The sequence below is a fragment of the Medicago sativa genome, chromosome 7, assembly GCF_051527215.1.
Source record: "Medicago sativa cultivar Bolivia chromosome 7, Bolivia_mono, whole genome shotgun sequence".
Taxonomy (NCBI): Eukaryota; Viridiplantae; Streptophyta; class Magnoliopsida; order Fabales; family Fabaceae; genus Medicago; species Medicago sativa.
The window spans coordinates 15085410-15111260 of record NC_140755.1 but is presented as its reverse complement, the minus strand read 5'-3'; the positions used below and the strand labels follow the sequence as shown (position 1 = coordinate 15111260).

The 25851-nt window shown below is 35.1% G+C and overlaps 3 protein-coding genes, 1 long non-coding RNA gene and 1 pseudogene across 8 annotated transcripts in view; 1 reads left to right on the top strand and 4 right to left on the bottom strand.

Moving 5' to 3' along the window:
• Window positions 1-19165, bottom strand: part of LOC146904515 (receptor-like protein kinase ANXUR2) — a 29690-nt gene extending 10525 nt beyond the window's left edge. For both annotated transcript variants that reach the window (XM_085723391.1, XM_085723395.1), the window contains exon 1: window positions 18983-19165. The gene's annotated coding sequence lies outside the window, so the exon portion shown is untranslated. The remainder of the gene's footprint in view (window positions 1-18982) is intronic.
• LOC146904518 (putative receptor-like protein kinase At5g39000) lies at window positions 7475-9830 on the bottom strand (annotated as a pseudogene). The gene is made up of 2 exons (XR_015017721.1): window positions 9327-9830; window positions 7475-8363 (listed from the first exon to the last, which is right to left on the bottom strand). The product of XR_015017721.1 is annotated as a putative receptor-like protein kinase At5g39000 (transcript).
• Window positions 11534-14244, bottom strand: LOC146904517 (putative receptor-like protein kinase At5g38990). 3 transcript variants are annotated; one of them, XM_085723389.1, is made up of 3 exons: window positions 14091-14244; window positions 12873-13543; window positions 11534-12275 (listed from the first exon to the last, which is right to left on the bottom strand). In XM_085723389.1, exons 2-3 carry the CDS (start codon window positions 13486-13488, stop codon window positions 11857-11859), a joined length of 1035 nt encoding a protein of 344 aa, XP_085579515.1. In that variant the 5' UTR covers window positions 13489-13543; window positions 14091-14244; the 3' UTR covers window positions 11534-11856. The 3 variants fall into 3 exon arrangements, with proteins under 3 accessions (XP_085579515.1, XP_085579516.1, XP_085579514.1); XM_085723390.1 differs by having other exon boundaries at window positions 12873-13190; XM_085723388.1 differs by lacking the exon at window positions 14091-14244 and having other exon boundaries at window positions 12873-14028.
• Window positions 15934-19129, bottom strand: LOC146904516 (receptor-like protein kinase FERONIA). The gene is made up of 3 exons (XM_085723396.1): window positions 18983-19129; window positions 17726-18437; window positions 15934-16732 (listed from the first exon to the last, which is right to left on the bottom strand). Exons 2-3 carry the CDS (start codon window positions 18135-18137, stop codon window positions 16386-16388), a joined length of 759 nt encoding a protein of 252 aa, XP_085579522.1. The 5' UTR covers window positions 18138-18437; window positions 18983-19129; the 3' UTR covers window positions 15934-16385.
• Window positions 19166-19923: 758 nt separating the features above from the next.
• On the top strand, window positions 19924-24549 carry LOC146904514 (uncharacterized). Its single transcript, XR_015017722.1, has 2 exons — window positions 19924-20113; window positions 24279-24549. It is a non-coding gene; the product is annotated as an uncharacterized LOC146904514 (long non-coding RNA).
• Window positions 24550-25851: the final 1302 nt, after the last annotated feature.

Here is a 25851-nt window from a genome sequence, read left to right as displayed (position 1 = left end):
AGTTGGGGAGAGTTGTAACGCCCGTCTTAATTATTCGATTATTTAAAAATATATTTATATATATGATTTACGTGATTTTCATGATTGATATGTGTGAACTTTATGATTCATGAAGTTGAGTGGGTTATATGATTTATAACTGCATAATGTGGAGTATTTTGTTGTGGTGAAATTGCTATGTTGTTATGACTTATTTTATTATTAAATAAAATAAGATATGAGAAATAAAATAAAAATATTAAAGATTGGGCTGCGTGGTGAGATGAGCAATTAGTAGTGAGAAGAGTAAAAAGGAGAGATAAATAGACAGACATAAGTTAGGAAAAGTAGTACGTACGTTTTTGGAGAAAAAGGGAGAAAAGTCAGAAAGAGAGAAGAACCAAGGAGGGCTGCGATTCTGCTATTATCAGGTAAGGGTGAGACTAATTTTCAATATTATTAAGGGTATAATTCTATAGGATGAATTTAGCATGATTAGGTTAAGTTTTGGTGAGAATTGAGAATTAGGTTTAGGATCAATTTTGATGAATGAATCAAGAACAGATGTTAGATTGATGCAAAATTAGTGTACAGACCTTAGATATGACTTAAGATGATAATTAGATGCTATTTGGATGAAGGAATCATGAATATAGGTGAAAAGTTGTGATCTTTAGGTTTCTGGCCGTACTGACATTCATCGCTCGCACCTGCGAGCAAGAACACTCGCATCTGCGAGCTAGAACCCAGAACTCGCAACTGCGAGCAATGCAACTCGCAACTGCGAGTGACCTGTAAGCTCGCAACTGCGAGCAGAATAACTCGCCACTGCGAGTAAAGACTTAGGAACCCAGAATGCACGCTTTGCCCGCCATTGCGAGCAAAGTTACTCGCAACTGCGACTTAGGCCGTTAGTTGCCCAAAATTGTTCTGATGCGATCCTTTCGCACGTGTAGTCATGAGTTGATCTTAGAAGTAAGAAAGAGGGTTGTTTAGGATGCTTTCAGAAGTCCCAGAAGTTTGTTTAGGTGACTGAGATTAGTAGTGATGTTGTATAAGAATTATTTAAGATGCTTTATGATGATAAGTGGTTATGATTCATTCCCTTTAATGTTGTTATGTTATTTAAACACTGTTTTACGATGTAAATGTTGCTGGTTGCTGCTGTTGACTGTTAGTGTCTTGAAGTTGCATGAGTCGGTCTATGTTGTTGGAATTTTAAGAAGTTGTCCGTGATTATGAGTCGTATGAGTTGTTCATGTCGTCGTCTAAGTCGTTGGAAGTTTGAGTTCATTGCATGCTCATTAAAGTTGGGGGCTTTAGGCCCGGCAGCCTTTGTGCTCATTAAAGTTGGGGGCTTTAGGCCCGGCAGCCTTTGTGCTCATTAAAGTTGGGGGCTTTAGGCCCGGCAGCCTTTGTGCTCACACGTTGAAGAGCCTATTATGCTCATTTGTTGTTGATTGGTACCACATGCATTTGCATATCAAGAAGTTTCATGATGTTTAAGTTGTCAAGTTGTTGTTGAGTTGATAGAGTTGCATGGTCTAGATGAGTTGTGTTGTCAAGTTGTTGTTGAGTTGATAGAGTTGCATGGTCAAAGATGAGTTGTGTCGTCAAGTTGAGTGTTAAGTTGATTATGATTTGTGATAAAAATTAGTAATGATATTTGATGATTGTATTAGTTATGAAATGAAAAATATACTGATTGTTAATTGTTGACATGTTATTAATGTTTAAGTTGTTAAATGCATTTTATTGGATTATATGCTTAATGTATTGATTATGAAATCTCACCCCTTCTGCGTATATGTTGCCTCAACCGTGGGTAATGTGCAGGTAATAAAGATTAGAGGCGTTCATGAGTGGACTCTCAGTTGGTGTCTAGGTGCTCTGATACGTAACGGGACGGGGGCTTGCTTTTACTTCTATTCCTTACGTGTCTCTTTTATGAACTAATTTATGAGATTTTTTAATAAGGTCTGCGTGCCAAGACTTTTAAATGTTGAACTATTTTCCGCTGCAACAGTTTTAAGATTTTTCATGATGTTGAATTTGAAGGATAATTATTATTATCCATTTTATGATTTAAATGAAGTATGTGACATTCCGTTGTGATCAAAATACTCTGATTTTAAATGAAATTTTTATGTTGGGAAAACGGGGTGTTACAGCAATGCCAGAAGACATCTGAAAGATTTGATTAGAAAGTATCATCCTACTTTTCTTGCCATTCTTGAAACTCATGTACCTTATGCGAGACTATCCACTTTTTGGACAAACAACAACTATAATCCTGTTCACATTGTTGAGGCTAACGGTCACTCGGGAGGCATTTGGCTCCTTCAAAACTCCACTGTTATAACCACTACAACCATCACAGACTCCAACCAATTCTCTATAACCTTCACTATCAATCTTGGTGGTGCTTCCTCAACCTGCACCTGTGTTTATGCTAGCCCAAACCAAACCATCCGTAACAATTTTTGGACCTACCTTATCAACCTTTCCCATTCCATTACTGGTACTTGGATGCTCATTGGAGATTTCAATGAAACTCTCCTCCCTAGTGATCAACGAGGTGGTATCTTCCAACACTCTAGAGCTGCCATCTTTGCTAATTTTATGGACAACTGCAACCTGCTTGATCTTTCTACTATTGGGGGTCGCTTCACTTGGCACCGCAATAATAATGGTCACCGTATTCTTTCCAAAAAACTTGATAGGGGGCTAGCTAATGTTGATTGGAGATTAGCTTTTCCTGAAGCCTTTGTTGAAGTGTTATGCAGACTCCACTCTGACCACAATCCTATCCTCCTCCGCTTTGGTGGTCTCCCCTTACCCAGAGGGCCTAGGCCTTTCCGCTTTGAGGCTGCTTGGATTGATCATGAAGCCTACTCTGATTTAGTTACCACGGCTTTGAACTCATCTAACCACAATCCAGTTGTCGCCCTAAACAAAGTTAGGGAGCACTCTATTATTTTCAATCAAGAAGTATTTGGCAATATTTTCAAGAGGAAAAGGCATGTTGAAAGAAGATTGAAAGGTGTCCAACAATACCTTGATAGAGTTGATTCCCTCCACTATGTCTTGCTGGAAAAACAACTTCAAAATGAATATAATCACATTCTTTTCCAGGAAGAAATGCATTGGTACCAAAAATCTAGAGAACAATGGGTCAAGTTTGGTGATAAAAATAGCTCTTTCTTTCATGCTCAAACCATCATTAGAAGAAAGAGAAATAGAATTCACAGGCTTCAGCTTCCAAATGGTATATGGTCAGATGACAGCTCTATTCTTCAAAGTGAGGCTCAAACTTACTTTAAAAATCTTTTCTGCAACAACAATCAGAATGCATCTCATCCTTTTCTTGCTGGCAACCATCCAACTCTTGATGATCGTGGTAAAAAAATTCTAACTGACCCTATCACTAAAGCAGAAGTGTTTGCTGCTTTGAACACTATGAAACCTTACAAGGCTCCTGGTCCAGATGGATTTCAAACCATATTCTACAAACAATATTGGCATGTAGTCGGGGAAGACATTTTCCAGTTGGTCAAAACATCCTTTTTAACAGGTTATTTTGATCCGGCAATCTCTGATACTCTAATTTCTCTCATTCCCAAAATTGATTCTCCAATTTCTTACAAGGATTTCAGGCCCATCAGCTTATGCAACATAGTTTATAAAATCATCACTAAAGTCTTGGTCCTCCGTCTTCGTCCTTTACTGGATGCTATTATAGGCCCTTACCAAAGCAGCTTCCTGCCAGGTAGGGGTACTTTTGATAATGCTGTTGTTTTGCAGGAAATTATTCATTTCATGAGAAAGTCGAAGAAGAAAAAGGGCTTTGCCGCTTTCAAGCTTGACCTTGAAAAAGCGTTTGATAATGTTAACTGGGTTTTCCTTCAGTCTTGCCTCCAGGACTTTGGCTTTCCAGACATCACTATTAAACTTATCATGCATTGTGTTACTTCTCCATCGCTCTCTATTCTTTAGAACGGGAACAAATTGCCTCCTTTCAAGCCTACTCATGGTTTAAGACAAGGAGACCCTTTATCTCCCTACCTGTTTATTCTCTGCATGGAAAAGCTCTCCATTGCCATCAACAAAGTTGTCCTTCAAGGTGATTGGGACCCCATTCAGCTCTCCAACAACGGGCCCAGATTATCTCATCTTCTCTTTGCAGATGACGTTCTTCTCTTCACCAAAGCAAAAAATTCTCAGCTCCGATTCATCACTGATCTTTTGACCGCTTCAGCAGGGCCTCAGGTTTGAAAATTAATTTGTCTAAGTCTCGAGCCTTTTATTCTTCAGGTATCCCTCAGGCTAAAATAAATAGGCTCACTTCCATCTCTGGCATAAGAAGCACAACCTCTCTTGACAAATATTTGGGCTTTCCTATCATTAAAGGAAGAGCGAAGAGAAGTGATTTCCTTTTCATTATTGACAAAATGCAGACAAGGTTAGCATCTTGGAAAAACAAGTTGTTAAACAAACCCGGAAGATTAACTCTCGCTTCATCTGTTCTTTCTTCCATCCCTTCCTATTATATGCAGATTGCTTGGCTCCCTCAAAGTATTTGTGACAACATTGACCAAACAACCCGCAACTTTATTTGGAGGGATAGCAACAACAAAGGTATTCATTTGGTTGGTTGGAATAAAATTGCCCGCCCTAAGCATCAAGGCGGCTTGGGAATCAGATCAGCTAGGGAAACCAATATATGTCTTCTTGGCAAGCTTGTTTGGGATATGCTCCAATCTTCTCCTAAGCTTTGGGTGGATCTTCTATCCAAAAGGTATGTTTCTGGGTACAATATTCTCCATGCTACAGCTCACCCCAAGGACTCACCCACTTGGTCTTCTATCATACATGCTAAAAATGCTCTCAAAGATGGTTTCACTTGGCGTGCGGGATCAGGTAACTCTTCCTTTTGGTTTTGTCCTTGGAGTTCTCTCGGTTCCTTAGGCTCCATTGTCCCCTACATAGACATCCATGATTTGCACTTGACTGTTAGAGATGTTCTCTCCACTAATGGTCCTCATACTAGGGACTTATACTCTCAACTCCCTCCATTGGCAGCTGATTTTATTAATACCATGAATTTCAAGTTTAATCCTTCCATTGAAGATGTTTTTATTTGGAGTTCCAACATAAATGGTGTCTACACTACCAAGTGTGCTTACAAGTGGTTGCTGGCCCGTACTAACATGGTAACTCATTCTAGCACTACCTCCCCTTGGTCTTGGATTTGGAGATTAAAACTTCCGGAAAAGCTTAAATTTCTTTATTGGTTGGCTTGTCACAACTCTGTTCCTACTCTTCTTTTGCTCAACCATAGAAATATTGCTCCATCGCCTCTTTGCTCCCGTTGTGGCCTTGAAGATGAGACTTTTCTTCACTGTGTTCGTGATTGTAATTTCTCTCGTACCATTTGGCACCATGTCGGGTTCAATGATGTGAACTTCTTTGCAAATTTGAATGTTATTGATTGGTTGAAGGAAGGCTCTTCAGGCCATAACAATTTCCTCTTCTCCGCTACTGTTTGGTGGGCTTGGCGCCACCGTAATCTTATGTGTTTAAGTAACGAGAATTGGCCTCTTTGTCGCCTCTCTTATAACATTCATAGCATGGTGGATTCTTTCAAAATTTGTTTTGATTCTAATCCAAGAACTGTGTTAGATGACATTTTCATCAAGTGGAACAACGACAATCATCCTGGCATCATCCTTAATGTTGATGGTAGTTGTCTGGGCACCCCCTTGAGAGCTGGTTATGGTGGAGTCATTCGAAATGATGCAGGCTATTACTTATCAGGTTTTTCCGGTTTTATTCCTGACTCCTCTGACATCTTATATGCTGAGCTTTATGCTATCCATCAGGGCCTTATTTTGGCTAGAAGCCTAAACATTGATGATCTAGTCTGCTACACCGACTCTTTGCATTGTTTCAACCTCCTTAAAGGTCCCAACTCGAGTTTTCATGTCTACGCTGTCTTGATTCAAGATGTGAAAGATTTGTTGGAGCAAAATAATGTCAGTGTTTACCACACCCTTAGAGAAGGTAACCAATGTGCGGATTTCATGGCGAAACTTGGTGCCTCTTCAGATACTGAGCTGCTTTACCATCCTTCCCCACCGAATGATCTCTTGAATCTCCTTAGAGCGGACGCTACTGGGACTCTCTTTCCTAGAGAGTAGTCCTTTTTGGGTGGTCTTTTTTCTTTTTCTTTCCTGTTGCTCTTTTTTCTTTTATTCGCCTCTGTAACCAAAAAAAAAAAAAATATGTAAATAGCAATCCTCTTTTTGAATAATTTTATGTTGTACATTTTTATGATGCATCTATTTTGTGTGAGAGCATTAAATATTTAGCATAATAAAAACAGGACTCATAGAATAAATGAATAAAAATACTTAAATTAAATATATCCAACAAATAAAATAAAGGTTCATCTTATAACGCTACTCAATAGGGTTTAGTTATTCATGATAACAAAAAATAAATTACAAAAGAAATAAAACATATACTAGAGACTAAGGATGAGGAGATAAACTTCTTGTTTGAAACTCCTAGTGCTTTCCTACCGCTTCAACTGCTTCGTTCTAATAAGAATTTGTGAATGATAGAAGTTGTATTTATAGGTTTGTTTTCAATACAGGGCCGGACCCTGGGGGGTGCAAGCAGCTCTACAGAACCGAGCTTCCAAAATTTGGGGGCCCAAATATTTTTTATTTTTATGATGTTGGTTGGAGTAAGTATATAGTATTAACGCTTAAAAATTTCCGAGCTTGCAGATATACACTAGTTGTTGCAATTTGTGTTGATCCTCCCATGGTTCCTGGGTTCAACTCCCCACCCAAGATTAATGTTTTTTTTTCTTTTAATTCTTTTTTTTTTTGGGTTTGTTTTATTAACAAACACATTAGAACCTTTTTTTTTTTGTTCTTTTCATTTATTCATGTTATATTTTTGCCCAAACCTATAGTATAAAATAACAAAGCTCTGACAACAAAATTATAGTTATTTTCGTAAAAAATAAAACAAAACAAAAGTTATAAACAAATATATTCTCTTTTAAAAAATTGAGTTTTTTTTTTTCTTAGGGGCTTCTTTTGTTTTGAGAACCGGACCACAAATTTCATAGGAACGGCCCTATTTCCAAATGGATTTGGGCTACAAAACTGGGCTTTTCCACCAAAAAGTATCAAATTTGGTTATTTTTCGTAATAGCACACCCTTGGGAGAGCAAACCACACCTGGGAGGCGCATGAGTGTATTTTTGCGCATGGATCACACTCGGCGGCGCATGAGTGTATTTTTGCGCACTTGGGGGCGCCTGGATCACACCAGGAGGTGCACAACACTATTTTCTACGCGTAATCACATGTTTCTTCGTCTTTTTTGGTGTTTTCTTCCATGGAACTTGCCTTGAGACTTGGAATAGAATTTCTCCATCTTGCAATAATGCACATGTTAGACAAACCCAAAAAGAAAATGCACTAAATCATGAGCTAATGTATTAAGGCCATTTTCTCACATCATCATTTGTCTCTCCAAAAGGTAATAATGGTTCCACATATGTCAACTATGCATACAATAGGCTCCTCAAACAAAACACAGGCTTTTTATTAAAACGTAATTAAGCGTTTGTTCATGTTCTCTATCACCTACTACAACCAAGTAGAGCACTTTCATGGTTCACACCAACTAGAATTCCATGTATGCAAACTTTTGTTTTTAGTTATCATGATTGGTGGCTACACCCCTTGTTATGTATGGGTGTCATGTTGTAATCATATTGCTCAGTACTTTTTATTTTGGTGTTTTTTGTTGAAGCACCTGTGAACTGTCTTTGTACTTTTCGAGTGGTGATTATCTTTTGCACATCTTGTGCGGGATGAATCACCACAGTTGATATATATATTCCATTTTGGCTTGTTCAAAAAAAAAAGAATTCCATGTAATTTAAAAGCGATCCCACCAACATAACATGATAAAAAATCCAAAGCAGCCTTCATTCATAAAATAGTTATAATCTCATGCACGGTCTGCTTCCTCCTGCAGTGCCAGAGCATGCTCAAGTTCAACCTCAACCTCACCCATAGCTGGTCTTTCATTTGCTTCCATACTCATGCATCTTTTCATGATATCCATGAACACTTCCAAACATTGCGGCGCTATCAATCTCATGAGAATGGGATCAATAATTTCATCAGCTGGGAACCTTTCATACAACATCTCCATCTTATTATCAATGAAGGTGGCGGAAAAGTCGTTTACGCATAAAATTACTTGAAATAGAACCATACCAAAGGAGTAAACGTCAGATTTATCTGTGAAAATTCCGTGGAAGGCATACTCTGGAGCCATGAAACCAATCGTACCTGCAAAACATTTAGTCTAACTTCTAAGATTATCTGCAGCCAACTTATAAAAATATGGTCATGCTAACATGTGTCCTTATGATATATGTTAAAGTTTCCATAAAAAACAAATATTTATTGTGTAAAATTAAATTTCAATCTTTTGTGTATTAAATTTGTACAATTTCTAAGGTATAATTTTCATCTTTGGTACCTTAACATGTGCCCTTAGGACACAAGAAAATGCCAAAATTAGTTCATGACAAAATTTGCATATACATTCTTTGAGATTTTTTTCATAGTCAGTTCCCGAGAACGAAACTATTAGAACACATTAATATCTTAAGAAGGTCAAACCAAGGCATTTAAGTCTAACATGTGTAAATTTTATCGTTCTCATTAAAAAAAACTTAGCTCACACATTAAAAAATTATTAAAAACTGGTACCTCAAACATTATAAACCAATTTTGTAAGGTACCACCAAGTAAGTCAGAGCAATATTTCTATGGTGAGGAGTTGTAGTTGCAATACTCAAATCCCAGTTAAAAGGGGAAAAACTTACAATAAAGAGGTGACCACTAAATTACTCATCAACAAAAGTCTTTTTTAGATAAAGTAAGAGTATGAACTTGCATTAAAGTAGCGATAGATATCCCAACTAAGTTGGCACCCCTAGAACTGTAAATCACTTATGAGGATACTAAAAAATTTATTAATAAAAAAAAGACATACAAAAAGTTCACGGGCTTTATCGCTCCCTAGGCAAAAGAAATAAAAGGCAAGAACAACATAAAAAGAGCCAAGGAAATTGAGAATTGGACATTTTAGGTGATCCCTAAAAAATAATCATCCACAAAAGGTAAGGTGTGTAGAGGTTACCCATCAAAACTGACACTAATCAAAACAATTTATTTGCCTTCCTTTAATTGATGGATAAATAACAATTCGCCATAAAAATAGTTTAATAAAATTTGGCACTTTACCATAAATCATGACTTCCATTGGATCTGACTCCGATTTAGAAAGCTTCCCTTGTAAGGATAATCCAAGTTGCCATAGTTTTGGTTACATATTGTTATCTAAAAGAATGCTGCAAGGCTTTATGTCACGGTGGAAAATCGGGCGCTTTGTTCCTATGTGAAGATAGTGTAGTCCTTTTGTAGCTCCAATGCATATTTCTAGCCTTTTTTTCCATGAGAGTGATTCCATATCCCTTGAACATAAGTGATCATAGAGAGAGCCGTTGACCATATCATCTTTTTTAAACACAAGAGTTTTCTCATTTTTCTCGTCACAAAATCCTATCAAAGATATCAAATTTGGGTGATAAAGCTGGCAGTGGAGTTCAATTTCATTCTTGAACTCTCGTTCGTTGACTCCATTTCTCATCCGCATCAATGCTATTGGATAATCATTTTCACCATTATGTTTGACATAACCTTTGTACACTTTATAGCTGCCTACTAGTCTAATATTTCGATCTACATCAAAGTTAGGGGTGTTCAAAACCGAACCAACCCAATAAAAAAAACCGCAAATCAAACCAATGCAATCCGAAACCGCAAAAAACCGCACTTGGTTCGGATAAATTCGGTTGATTTTTGCACTAAACCGCGCAGTTCGGTTCGGTTTGCGGTTTGCATCTCAGCAACCAAACCAAACCAAACCAAACTGCAAGAATAATGAATATTACTTAAAAATGTATTAGCCCAATTACATAGCTCAAGAATAATATCTTTTGATTCGATTTTTCCATTGTTGCACCATCAAGTTCAATTCTAATTCCTTTCCATCTCTTTCAATTCATTTCCCATGATGAATTTGTTTCCTTTACTTCCCAATAATTTGTTGCATGCTTATGTTTCTTCTTAACTTTACCTATTTTGATATAAGTTTTACCTAATATTTTATCATATAAACAACAAAATAAAATGTCCTATGTTTATTTTGTAACAAGTTGACAATATTAGAGTTAATGTAATATCTTTTTATCTCACGATAAACCGCACAAACCGAACCAATCCAAACCGCATTGGTTTGGTTTGGTTTGGATGACTTTTTAAAAATCAACCGAACCAAACCAAACCGCATGCTTTTTTATCTCGCGGTTTGGATGACTTTTATGCTCAAAACCGAACCAAACCGCACCGCGAACACCCCTAATCAAAGTTATTAGTAGCTTTCATAAGATCATCCAGAGAAAATTGATGGCATAGCTCATTTATAAATGTTGAACATTGTTTCTTGGACGAACTTTTATGCTTTGAATATTTTGCAAGCATATTTCCTACACGAGAATTCCGTTTAAAAGATCAACCATCATTAAATAATTTTTTTTGTTATTTAAAAGGTTTTATTATCAAAAACAAAAACATTAAATAAAAGTTTTAAATATATGAATTAAATTTTACCTGCAGGATCAATCCTCAAACGTATCGTCCTGAACAGGAAAAGGAATTAGCTCAATACTCTGTTGAAGGAAGGAATCTTGAAAGCTTATCGTTTATAGATGTTGGAACATTAGTGTGATGTTGGAAAATAAATTGGAAGATTAAACACCAAGTAATCATACTTTGGTCTAATGTTGTGTGAATTGAAAAAATATAGTGTGGGGGTCCCACATAAAATAGAACACACACATTAGTAATGTTTAAACTGCGGTATTTAATTTTAAATACTTGATAATGATAAAAATAATAGTAATTATTATTTTATTCGTGAATATCACTTCCCATAAATTTAGCTTATGGTGGTTGTGATAAGAATAAGAATTTAAATAAATTTCTTATATTTCCTTCATTCAAATCCAATAGTTTGTTTCCTCCACTTTTGTGGATTTGTTTCTTTTGATCCTATCCGCAAGTGTTGCTGAACTGATTAATGGATAAACACCATTTTAATCTTATCCATTAGAGCAACTGCTGTCGCAATTTTTGCTAAAACAGTTACAGAATCTCTATATAAATAGAGGACTCCACTTAGTTCAAAAGATACACCAAAGAGTTTCATTGAGTTGTCGGGAACTCTTTCTCTCTTCTTCCTTTCTTGACTTGTGTTGACGAGTCTTTCATCTCTTCATTTCTTTTTTCTGTCCCTTCGAAATTAAGAGTGTTCTTAAGACCATAGTCTCTTTTTCGGTTTAATGTGTTGGAACAAAATGTGTTTAACAATGAACCTTAAAGAGTTTTGATGATAACAAAGTATTAAAAATTGTAAATTGGACTAGCTAATATTTGTTCAAGTGTACATGACCATAGTTAAAAATGTACATCATATAAAGGTTCTGAAGAACAAAAAGAGAGCTATGGACTAAAGAAAAGGAAGCTTGAAGCATCTGAAATGAAGTGCATCTGAAGTTATAAGTGCTCCTGAAGAATGATGACGTCGTCAGAAGCTGAAGGTCATCAGAAGCTGAAGATCATCAGAACTTGAAAGTCAACAGAAGCAGATAGCCTTCAGAAGCGGATAGTCATCAGAAGCAGATAGTTCAGAAGCGACTTGATTCTTTCAAGTTCAACCTCCTGCTTCCTCCTGCAGTGCCAGAGCATGCTCAAGTTCAACCTCGACCTCACCCATTGTTGGTCTTTCACTAGGTTCTTCTCTATTCAAGCATCTTTTCGTGATATTCATGAACACTGCCAAACATACCGGTGAAATCAATCTCATGAAAACGGGATCAATAATTTCATCAGCTGGGAACCTCTCCAGAAAGTTGGCTAGATTAAAGAAATGTAACTCATCTAGTGTTCGTACTATATTTGGTTCTAAAATCACATCTCGTCCCTCTAACATGTTCATCTTCACAATGATGGTGTAAAAGTTGTTTATGCATAAAATTACTTGAAGTAGAACCACACCAAAGGAGTAAACATCACATTTATCCGTGAAAGTTTCGGTTTCCCAATACTCTGGTGCAATGAAACCCACCGTACCTGTCAGCAAAAGCATTTAGTCTAACTTCTACAATTATCTGCAGCCAAGTTATTAAAATATGTGAAAAGGCCAAAATTAGATCATGACAAAAAATTGCATATACCATTTTAGTTCTTAAGATTTTTTTTTCCATAATTATGCCCGAGAATGAAAATACTAGAACACATTAGTCCCACATAAGGGTCTAACATGTGGTACCTAAGACATTATAAACTATTTTGGAAGGATGAAGTAAAACTAATATAAATTATACTTTATGCACCAGGTCAGACCAATAGTACGGTGGTGAGGAATTGTATTTGGAAAAACTCAACTCCTAATAAAAAGGGGATTAAACATAAAATAAAAAAAGTGACAACTATATTACCCATCAACAAAAGATGGGTAGATGTTATGTTACTCATCTGAATTGACACTAATCAAAATCATTCATTTATCTTTTGCTATTTATGTTATAAACAATTGAAGACAGATGAATAATTTTGGTTAGTCTATGCTCATATGAGTAATTTCTACGCAGCTTTTATTGATGAGTAAATAAGAATGTGCATAACTAATTTGAGTGTTTACTATAAACATAAAAGAACATAATTTACCAGCAATGTTGGTGTTAATTGGTATTGACTCTGATTTAGAAAGCTTCCCTTGTAAGGATAATCCAAATTGCGAGAGTTTTGGTGCCATATCATTATCCAAAAGAATGTTTTCAGGCTTTACGTCACAGTGGAAAATCGGGCGCTTTGTTCCTGTGTGAAGATAGTGTAGTTCTTTTGCAGCTCCAATGCATATTTCAAGCCTTTTCTTCCACGAGAGTGATTCCATATCCCTTGAACATAAGTGATCATAGAGAGAGCCATTGACCATTTCATCTTCTTTATACACGAGAATTCCCTCATGTTTTTGGTCACAAAATCCTATCAAAGATATCAAATTTGGGTGACAAAGCTGGCAGTGGAGTTCAATTTCATTCTTGAAATATCGTTTATTATTTGTTATCCGCAGCAATGCTATTGGATAATCATTTTCACCATTATGTTTGACATAACCTTTGTACATTATACTATATCTTGATTCTCCAATTTTTCGATTTTCATCAAAGTTATTGGTAGCTTTCTTAAGCTCGTCCAGAGAAAATTGATGGCATAGCTCAGTTATAAATGTTGAACATTGTTTCTTGGACAAACTTTTACGATTTGAGTATTTTGCAAGCATATTTCCTACACGAGAGTTCCGTTTGATAACCAAGGGAGGTACAAAAAAATCAAGCCTACATTTCATCATAAAACATGAATGCCTCTTAGGAAAGGAGGGTTGGTGTGGTAAATGCATCATATGAAATAAAAGAAGTAAAACGACGAAAAGAAGTTGGGGAAAATTGACATCATGGAAAAAATTGTAAGTATCAAACCATTTTCTAAGCTAAAACTGATTCATTCGTACCAGTGGATTAATTTTTTTAGAGGAGGTGTAATTCAACACAATGTATGGTTTTTATGGTTTATTGATGTTATTGGACAGTAATTCAACGCAACATTTCAGCATATATATTGGTTCTTATATCATAATTCAACACATTTTCTAGATGTATCTGTACTAGGAGTTACACAATTGAAGATCACCTCAAACTAAGAACCTAAAATTTATGAATGTTTTATGTGAATTATCCATTTAACTAAGAATCTGCTTGTGAAATAATTTATTATTTAAAACATCAACCAACATTAAATAAATTTTTTTTTTTGTTATTTAAAAGATCATATTATCCAAAACAAAAACATTAAATAAAAGTTTTAAATATATAAATTAAATTTTACCTGCAAGATCAATCCTCAAGTGCTATGTCCTAATCAGCAAAAGGAATTAGCTCAATGCTCTGTTGAACAAAGGAATATCTTGAAAGAATTAAATTTATTAAACTTCCATATGCTTCCTCGAAACTACAGATTTCTACTTTGATGAAACTTCCTTATTCCTTCTTCGAGCAAAGACGAAGAAACTTACTTAAACTTCATAGTGGTCGGTCCCATTTCTTTTGGCATTGTTTTGTCTATGGCTAGGAAGCAAATAAAGTCTCACACCACGTATTACCTAACAGCTCATCGTATATCCACTCATAATTAATTTCCAAATATTTGTTATGTGAACGTAAAAATTTGAATATATCTTTTTAATAGAGTCACAAAAAAGGAAATATGAATGATTAAATAATATGTAAATAGAATTCCTCTTTTTGAATAATTTTATGTTGTACAATTTTATGATGCATCTAATTTGGGTGAAAGCATTAAATATTTAGCGTAATAAAATTAAACAGGACTCATAGAGTAAATGAATAAAAAGACTTAAATTAAATAGATCCAACAAATAAAATAAAGATTCATCTTAGAACGCTACTAAATAGGGTTTAGTTATTCATGATAACAAAAGATAAATTATAAAAGAAATAAAACATATACGAGAGACTAAGGATGAGGAGATAAACTTCTTCTTTGAAACTCCTAGTGCTTTCCTACCGCTTCGTTCTAATAAGAATTTGTGAATGATAGAAGTTGTATTTAGAATTCTGCTCTTTACCCAAATGGTTTTGCTCACTCCCAAAGTAAAAGTCCAAAATGCCCCTACGCAACTTAACTTGCGCTAGTGTATTCATGCGCTAGTGTATTCTGAACAGAAATACACTAGCGCAAGTTAAGTTGCGCTGCGCAACTTAACTTGCACTAGTGTATTATGAGCTCATGTTAAGTCACGCTACGTGACTTAACATGCGTTGATGTATTATGAACGTGACTTAAATCACGCACCACTTAGCACTAGCGTAAGTTAACTCACGCTAGAGTGAGTTAACTTGCGCTAGTTATAATAGAAACGTGACTTAAGTCACATTGCATGACTTAATTCTGATCTAAATTAACTTCTTAACTTTAATCTAAATTATTTTATTAACATTATTCTGAAATTATTTTGTTTACATTAATCTAAATTATTTTTTTAATTTTTTCTAAATTATTTTATTAACATTATTCCGAAATTATTTTGTTTACATTAATCTAAATTATTGACTCGATGTTATTCTTTAAATAAATACAAATATTAATAAAAGTAAATACAACATTAGAAAATAAAAGCAAATATAAAATAAATGAATAAAATTGATGCATATAACAATATCTTATTTTATTAATAATTCATACATTACAACAATTGTCATACAATAATTTTGAACTCATTCACTAAATCTAATTATTTTCTCCTTTTTGGGGTAAAAAGCAATCAATCTTCGTGGGGTAAAATAGTGAGCAGCCTTCTTGGGGAAAATACATCATCAACCCTTGGGCTAAATTTAAATCTGGTTTTTTTTTTACCACAAGAAGTTCTTTTTACCCACGGTTAAAAGTTTCTGCGGTTAAAAAAGCAGATTTAAAATTATCCCAAGGGTCGATCACTTTCCCAAGCCGGCTACTCACTATTTTATCCCGACGAATTTTGATCACTTTTTACCCCAAAGAGAATATTGAAAAAAAAACAAAGAAAGAAGAGAATTAGAGGGAGAGGGTGGGAGGAGATAATATGAGGAATATAGGAAGTATGTGAGGGTATTTATAAGTAGAAATGAGAACCTAGGTTGTATCTAACATAAATGTGGTCAAAAAAACGTGTGAAAGTGGTAAAAAAACGTGTTTCTTTAATGTTGAAAAGCTGACCAAAGTTGGAAAAACGTTTATTCTTCACCGGCCAACTAGCGTGAGTTAACTTGCGCTAGTGCTAAGTGGAGTGTGACTTAAGTCACGTTCATAATACACTAACACATGTTAAGTCACGTAGAGTGACTTAACATGAGCTCAGAATACACTAGCGCATGTTAAGTTGCGTAGGGGCATTTTGGACTTTTACTTTGGGAGTGAGCAAAACCATTTGGGTAAAGAGCAGAATTCTTGTATTTATAGGTTTGCTTCCAAATGGATTTGGGCTACAAAACTGGGCTTTTCCAACAAAAAGTATCAAATAGAGCACTTTCATGGTTCACACCAACTAGAATTCCATATAAGGGATCCCACCAACATAACATGATAAAAAATCCAAAGCAGCCTTCATTCATAAAAAGTTATATCTCATGCACGGTCTGCTTCCTCCTGCAGTGCCAGAGCATGCTCAAGTTCAACCTCAACCTCACCCATAGCTGGTCTTTCATTTGGTTCTCCACTATTTAAGCATCTTTTCATGATATTCATAAACACTGCCAAACATTGCGGCGCTATCAATCTCATGAGAATGGGATCAAAAATTTCATCAGCTGGGAACCCCTCAATCAACATATCCATCTTATTAAAGACGGTGGTGGAAAATTCGTTTACGCATGAAATTACTTGAAATAGAACCAGACCAAAGGAGTAAACGTCAGATTTAACTGTGAAAATTCCGTAGCAGGCATACTCTGGTGCCATGAAACGAACCGTACCTGCAAAACATTTAGTCTAACTTCTAAAATTATCTGCAGCCAACTTATAAAAATAGGGTCACGCTAACATGTGTCCTTAAGGTACATGTTAAGGTTTCCATAAAAAGCAAATATTTATGGTGTAAAATTAAATTTCAATCTTTTTGTGTATTAAATTTGTACAATTTCTAAGGTATAATTTTCATCTTTGGTACCTTAACATGTGCCCTTAGGACACAAGAAAATGCCAAAATTAGTTCATGACAAAATTTGCATATACGTTCTTTGAGATTTTTTTCATAGTCAGTTCCCGAGAACGAAACTATTAGAACACATTAATCTCTTAAGAAGGTCAAACCAAGGCATTTAAGTCTAACATGTGTAAATTTTATCGTTCTCATTAAAAAAAACTTAGCTCACACATTAAAAAATTATTAAAAAGTGGTACCTCAAACATTATAAACCAATTTTGTAAGGTACCACCAAGTCAGAGCAATAATATTACTCTGGTGAGTAGTTGTAGTGGCAATACTCAAATCCCAGTCAAAAGGAGATAAAACATACAATAAAAAGGTGACAACTAAATTACTCATCCACAAAAGTCTTTTTTAGATAAAGTAAGAGTATGAACTTGCATCGAAGTTACAATAGACATCCCAACTAAGTTGACACCTCTAGAACTGCAAATCACTTATGAGCCTACTACAAAATTTATTAATAAAAGAAAAAGAAATACAAAAAGTTCAGGTGCTTTGTCGCACCCCAGGCAAAAGAATTTTTTTGAAGGACATAAAAAGAAATAAAAGGCAAGAAGAACATAAAAAGAGCCAAGGGAATCGAGAATATTGGACATTTTAGGCGATCCCTAAAAAATACTCATCGACAAAAGGTAAGGTGTGTAGAGGTTACCCATCAAAATTGACACTAATCAAAACAATTTATTTGCCTTCCTTTTTATTGATGGATAAATAAAAATTCGCCATAAAAATAGTTTAATAAAATTTGACACTTTACCAAAAATCATGACGTCCATTGGATCTGACTCCGATTTAGAAAGCTTCCCTTGTAAGGATAATCCAAGTTGCCATAGTTTTGGTTCCATATTGTTATCTAAAAGAATGCTTTCAGGCTTTATGTCACGGTGGTAAATTGGGCGCTTTGCTCCAGTGTGAAGATAGTGTAGTCCTTTTGCAGCTCCAATGCATATTTCAAGCCTTTTCTTCCATGAGAGTGATTCCATATCCCTTGAACATAAGTGATCATGAAGAGAGCCATTGACCATATCATCTTTTGTAAACACGAGAACTTTCTCATTTTTTTGGTTACAAAATCCTATCAAAGATATCAAATTTGGGTGAGAAAGCTGGCAGTGGAGTTCAATTTCATTCTTGAACTCTCGTTCCTCGACCATATTTCTCATCCGCATCAATGCTATTGGATAATCATTTTCACCATTATGTTTGACATAACCTTTGTACACTATATTGCTGTTTACTTCTTTAAATTCTCAATTGACCTTTACTTCTCGAATTTTTCGATTTTCATCAAAGTTATTGGTAGCTTTCTTAAGATCGTCCAGAGAAAACTCATGGCATAGCTCTTTTATAAATGTTGGACATTGTTTCTTGGATGAACTTTTATGCTTTGAATATTTTGCAAGCATATTTCCCACACGAGTTCCTTTTGATAGCCAATGATAATCAAGGGAAGTACATAAAAACCAAGCCTACATTTCAACATAAAACAGGAATGTCTTTTAGGGAAGGAGGGTTGGTGTGGTAAATGCATCATATAAATGAAGTAAAACGACGGAAAGAAGTTGGGGAAAAAATGACATCATGGGTAAAATTGTAAGTATCAAACCATTTTGTAAGATAAAACTGATTCATTCGTACCACTGGATTCTAATATTTAGAGGATGTGTAATTCAACACAAACACAATGTATGGTTTATTGATATTATTGGACAGTAATTCAACACAACATTTCATCATATATATTGGTTCTTATATCATAATTCAATACATTTTCTAGTTGTACTGTACCTGTACTAGGTGTTACACAATTGAAGATCACCTCAAACTAAGAACCTAAAATTTATGAATGTTTTATGTGAATTATCCATTTAAATAAGAATCTGCTTGTGAAATAATTTATTATTTATTTAAAAGATCAACCAACATTAAATAAATTTTGTTGTTATTTAAAAGATTTTATTATCCAAAACAAAAACATTAAATAAAAGTTTTAAATATATAAATTAAATTTTACCTGCAAGATCTGATCAAATCCTCAAGCGCTATCGTCCATGTTCAGCAAAAGGAATTAGCTCAATGCTGTGTTCAACGAAGGAATCTTGAAAGCTTGTAGAAAATTGTGCGATGACTTGAGACTTGAAAGAATTAAGTTTATTAAACTCCCTTATGGTTCCTCGAAACTACAGATTTCTACTTTGATGAAACTTCATAGTGGTCGGTCCCATTTCCTTTGGCATTGTTTTGTCAATGGCGGCTAAGTCTCACCCCACACGGATTACCTAACAGCTCATCTTATATTCACTCATAAAAATTTGAACACATCTTTTAGATATGGTCGTAAAAAAGATTGGGAAATTCTAACACGTACTTGTTTTGTTAAGAATTTTGTTTTACCAATTATTTCTAGGGTTAATTATGTTTCTAGTCCCTATAAAATAGCGACCTTGTAAGTTTAGTCCCTACTTAATTTTAATAGCATTTTTAGTCCCTATAAAAAAAATTTACTTATAATTTTAGTCCCTGCTAAAACAAAGTTTGATTAATTATCCTTAAACTGTTAAATTTTTGAACGATTTTTTTGAGACAAGATTAGAACACTATGAAAGGTTCGTTTACTAAAATTTAGAATTTTCTGACATGAAATGAATTAAATATGAATTTTTTAAAACGACAAAAGTTAAAGATAAAAAGTAATAAAATCTGGATGTAGAAATCAAATTTTGCAATAATTTTTTGCGGATGAACTTTTAGTAATGTTCTAAACATGTCTGCAAAAAATTGTTCAAAAATTTAAGAGTTTAAGCATAAATTAAACAAATTTGAATTGAGTAGGGACTAATACTCAGTGCAGAAAAACAAAATTAGGGACTAAAAATGCTATTAAAATTAAGTAGGGACTAAACTTACAAGGTCGCTATTTTATAGGGACTAGAAACATAATTAACCCTTTTATTTCTATTTTAGAATCATTAAACAGTAGCTATGATGGCACATGATGTTTTGAGCATTCTGATCACTACTGTTGCATCAGAGTCATCATTCAGCTGTATAGGTGGACGTATACTCGACAAGTATAGAAGTACTTTTTTGCCTGATAATGTTGAAGCATTATTGTGTACTTATGATTGGCTTTGTGGAACTACGGGTTAGTTTCTATGATTGGCTATTTGTAATCTTTTTCATTTAAAACGTGTCTTTTTTAATTAAGCGTATGTTTAATTGTTTTCTACTTCCGGTTCTCTTTTGTAGCTGGAATAAATCTTGATGGTAATAAATTTGTTGAGGACCTTTCGGTCTTCTCTTCGATAGATTGAAGATGTTCAGTTTAAAGATGTCGTTACCATAACTTTGAAGGTTGAAATGTTTGAATTTTATTAGTATTTAGTATTTGAAGATTAAATATTAACTTACCTTGATGTGGGGGGTTTATATTATTTTGGCCTTGTATTGTTGTGACGTGAAAACTTTATAATATTTGACATATCACACCAAACTATTGTCCTATCCTAAGTCTAAAAAATGAATTTTAGTTGTTTTGATTTGTATGTGTGTGATCAATATTTTATGTAGGATTAAGTAGATTTTGATATGAAATATTTATGGTAATTGAGAAGTTGAAATCCATACTCTCTTGCAGTGCACACTCTGAGAAGTAATTATGTTGGTCTATCATGACAAAGTTATCTTAGATGCATGCATTCTTTTGAAGAGTTGTTGAATAAGGAAACACAACTTGGAAAGGTATAATTTAAAAAATAAACATGGGAGGGAGGGAGAGAGGGGGGGAGAGAGAGATTCAAAAACAAAATAATTTTTTTATAGAAAAATAAAAAAATTATTTGTTTTGGTATTTTATATTATGAAATTAAAAAAATATGTGGATGGATTGGACATCCATCCATTAAAAAAAATGAAAAATGGATAGATTTTATTTTCAATGGATTGGATTGGATTGTTTTGAATAAGTTTATTGGATTGTAATGGGTTAACGGAATTTTTTTAACCATCCATTTCCATCCAAATTCATATCCAACCAAACCATCTATTTTGCCTCCTGCAATATACAAGTTGTGAATGGTTCCACGAAGGATTTTTTTTCCCAACCTAGTTACAAAAAAAAATTCCAACTCTGATCCCCTTTCATATTTATATACAGAAATGACCCACTTTCTCCCAGAGTTTTTTGTCGTTTTCTTCATTACCGCCACTTGATATGGCGATATTGAACTGGCGTTGCAGGCAGCACAGTGGCGTGGCAGGGACAAGACTTTTTTTTAGAATTTTTTTCATTACCACCATTTTTATAGTTTTCTCTGTTTTTTTTGTTGCAAGGGGAAAGGAAAAGCAAAAACAGAAACAGAAAGGAAACAATCAGAACAGGAAAATAGGGGCGAAACTAGTTAGCCCCTAGGGAAGATGGTTTCCCAAGAAACATCCCTAATCAGCAGTAACAACCCTTCACGTGGAGAAGTATGATTAGTCATCACAAAGTCCGCAGCAGCTCCCATCTTTGCTAGAAAATCAACACAATTATTTCCCTTACGAAGAGTGTGTAAAACAGAAGAATTGATGAGAATGATCAAGTCCTTTATGTCTTGGATAAGAATGGCATAAACATGAAACTTCATGGGAGGTCCGTTGATGAGGCTAACAGAATGGAGAAAGTCGGACTAGCACACAAATCAGCGATTTCCAGAGCTTTAACCAAGTGCAAACCATTAAAGATGGCGAACAGTTCAGCAAGAGGAATATCAGAAGAGTTAGCAATGTATCTGGAGAAACCAGAGATAACAATACCATCATTGTTCCTAATAAGGCCACCAAATCTGGTTCTTTGAGGGCTGCCAAGACAGCTCCCATCGACATTAAGAATATAACAATAATGACTACCTCAATTCCATTTTACCACTTTGTTGACGTCATCAGAATGAGAATTTTGATGGAAGGATGTGCGGTTGACATCAATGGAATTCTGAATATTGAAGTCAAGGCGATTTAGAGACCACTCTTCATTGTTGAGACACATTAAGTTGAGGTGTAGCCACACCCACCAAACACCAGCTGAGAAGGCAGGAGATTGAGAACCCGTAAGGCCATTTTTTAACCAAACATAAGTGTTAGTTTCTGTAAAGAAAGCATCAGTATTGAAACCAATATGACGCCAAATTCTGGAGGAGTGAGGACAGTCACAAGTACAGTTAAGGAAGGTCTCTTCCTAATTTGTAGTCCCGTGCATCGCCACGGGCCACACACTAGTATTGAACAGAGGAAGGAGTAGCAAAAAAAAGAGCTTTATAGTTTGATAGTATAGTGAATTGATTCTGAGAAATGGTAGTTGTGTAGTGTTGAAATTGAAGTCTGATTTATAATATAAGTTGTAACGCCCGTCTTAATTATCTAATTAATTCAATGAAGTTTATAATATATTTATATTCCTATATGATTTATGAATTTAAGTGATTTATGAGGTTTACGTGAGTTTATGTGAGATATATGATTTATCTGAAAATTATGTGATATATGCGTTGTTATGATTTTTAGAGATGTTATGAGGTGTTGAGACTTATTTTATTATTTGATAAAATAAGATTTGAGAAATAAAATAAAAATATTAGAATTTGGGCTGTGATGTGAAAAGAGCATTTTCGAGGTGTAAAGAGAAATTAGAAGTGAGGTTATAAATAGAAGGAGTTTAGGTTGAGAAAAGTTGGCTAGGCAGAACGTACGTTTTTGGAGAAAAGGGAGAAAAAGTCAGAAAGAGAGAAGAACAAAAGGAGGCTGTCGATTTTCATCTATAACCAGGTAAGGGTGGGACTAACTTTCAATATTATTAAGGGTATGATTATGAGAATTGAATTTGACATGATTAGGTTGAGTTTTGGTGAGAATTGGGATTAGGGTTATATGACCGATTTGATGATTAAACCATGAAAAGATGTTAGATTGATACAAAACTAGTGTATAGACCTCAGATATACATTAGGGTGTTAATTAGATGCTGTTTTGGTGTTAGAATCATGAAGAGATATGAAAAGTTGAAGTTTTTAGGTTTCTGCCCGAGCCTGAACTGTCATCGCTCGCAACTGCGAGCTGGAGCACTCGCAACTGCGAGCTAACCCAGACCGCTCGCCACTGCGAGCAGAATCGCTCGCCACTGCGAGCAAGACCCTGAGCTCGCAACTGCGAGCAGAATCGCTCGCCATTGCGAGCAAGATCATTGAGCTCGCCACTGCGAGCCAAATTACTCGCCATTGCAAGCTAGACTGTTAGTTGCCCAAATTGTTGTTCCATGCGATTCTTTCGCACATGTAGTTGTGAGTTGATCTTAGGGGTAAGAGTGAGAGTTGTTAGGATATTTCCAGAATGTCCAGAAGCCTGATTAGATGACTGAGATTATTAGTAATGTTGCATAAGTAATATTATGATGTTTTATGATAATTAAGTTGATGTAATTCATTCCTTAAATGATGTTAATGCATTCAAGCACCATTATATGCTATACCTTGCTGCTGTTTACTGCTGTTGACTGTTAATGTCTTGAAGTTGCATGAGTCGGTCTAAGTTGTCATGATTTAAGAAGTTGTCCATTTTAATGGAGTTGTATAAGATGTTCACGTTGTTGTCCAAGTTGCATTTAGAGTTGTGATGTTGCATAGTCAGTGATGGGGGCTTAATGCCTGACAGATCCTTTATAACCTTAGCGATGGGGGCTTAATGCTCGACAGGTCCAAATGTGACCTTAGCGAAGGGGGCTTAATGCCCTGGTGGTACCACATGCATAATGAAGTTGTCTAAGTTGTTGTTGAAGTTGTCCAAGTTGTTGTTGAAGTTGTCTAAGTTGTTGTTGAAGTTGTAGTTTTATTGTAGAGTCGTCATAACTTATATTTAATGATGATTTAACGATGATGTCTGACGATGATGCCTTGATGATGATGTTTGATTATGATTTGATGGTGATATTTTGATGATGATGTCTGTTTATGATTGATGATGATAATAATATGATACTAAATGATTATTAATGCTGATGTTTATGATGTCTTAAGTTGTAAAATATATGATGATACTTGATTATGATTTAATGATGATTTTTGCTTATGAATTAGAGATGATAATTGTTTATGAACTAATGATGATATTTGATAATGATAATTAAATATGATTCGATATAATGCTAAATGATAAATGTTTTATATGTAAATGATGATTTATGTTGTTAAATGCATTTGATGAATTATATGTTTAATTTATTGACTGTGAAATCTCACCCCTTCTGCGTATATGTTGCCTCGACCGTGGGTAATGTGCAGGTAATAAAGATTAGAAGTGTTCGTGAGAGGACTCCTCACTTGTGTCTAGGTGCTCTGATACGTAACGGGATGGGGCTTGCTTTCTTATCTATTCCTTACGTGTCTTTATGAACTTTTTACGAATAAGTATTGAATCAAATTATGAGATTTTCTGATAAGGCCTGCGTGCCAAGACTTTGTTCATGTTGAACAATTTCCGCTGCGTATTTCCATACTTTTATGATGTTGAACCTGGAAGGATATTTATTAATATCTATTTTATGACTTAAAAGTAGTATGTGACATTCCGTTTATGATTTAAATACTCTGATTTAATATGAAATTTTTATGTTGGGAAAACGGGGTGTTACAATTGGTATCAGAGCAGGTCGGTCCGTCCGGCCAAGTAGATGAGTCAATGTGTCGTTTTACAGTTTTGCACTGTATTTGAGTTGTCTTGTTTGTTGTTTGTTGTTTAACCCTTTGTATGGAATGGTTGGAGTACAACCATGACCATATTAATTGTTTTAGTAAGTCGGTACATTTCTCTTCTGATAAAGAGGAAAGTGGAGCAGAGTTTTTGTCAACTAAGCAGCTGAAGCAATTGGAACGCGATGGAATCTTAATGTTTTATTTGATGACATCCTTATCTTTGGAGGATCAAGCACTGATTGATAAGTTACAAGTGGTGTGCGATTTTCCTGAAGTTTTTCTTGATAAAATTCCTGATGTGCCGCCGGAGAGAGAGGTTGAATTTTCTATTGATCTTGTTCCTGGAACGAAGCCTGTGTCTATGACACCTTACCGTATGTCAGCTTCTGAGTTGGCGGAGTTGAAGAAACAGTTGGAAGATTTGCTAGATAAGAAGTTCATAAGACCGAGTGTTTCACCTTGGGGAGCACCGGTATTGTTGGTTAAGATGAAGGATGGTAGTATGACGCTATGTATTGACTATCGACAGTTAAACAAAGTAACTATAAAGAATAGGTATCCACTTCCTAGAATTGATGACTTGATGGATCAGTTAGTGGGTGCACGTGTGTTCAGCAAGATTGACTTGAGGTCGGGTTATCACCAGATTAAAGTAAAGGACGAAGATTTGCAGAAGACAGCTTTTAGGACGCGATATGGACATTATGAATACAAGGTGATGCCTTTTGGTGTTAGTAATGCGCCTGGCGTGTTTATGGAGTATATGAATCACATTTTTCATGCATTTTTGGATCGCTTCGTGGTTGTGTTCATCGATGATATTTTGATTTACTCTAAGACGGAAGGAGAACATGCTGAGCATTTGAAGATTGCCTTGCAAGTGTTGAAAGAAAAGAAGTTGTATGCTAAATTGTCTAAGTGTGAATTTTGGTTGAATGAAGTAAGTTTTCTTGGCCATGTTATTTCTGGTAGTGGTATTGCGGTCGATCCGTCTAAAGTTGAAGCAGTATCACAATGGGAGACTCCTAAGTCGGTTACAGAGATTAGAAGCTTTTTGGGTTTGGCAGGTTACTATCGAAGATTTATTGAAGGATTTTCTAAGTTAGCACTTCCGTTAACACAGTTAACGTGTAAAGGTAAAACCTTTGTGTGGGATGTTCAT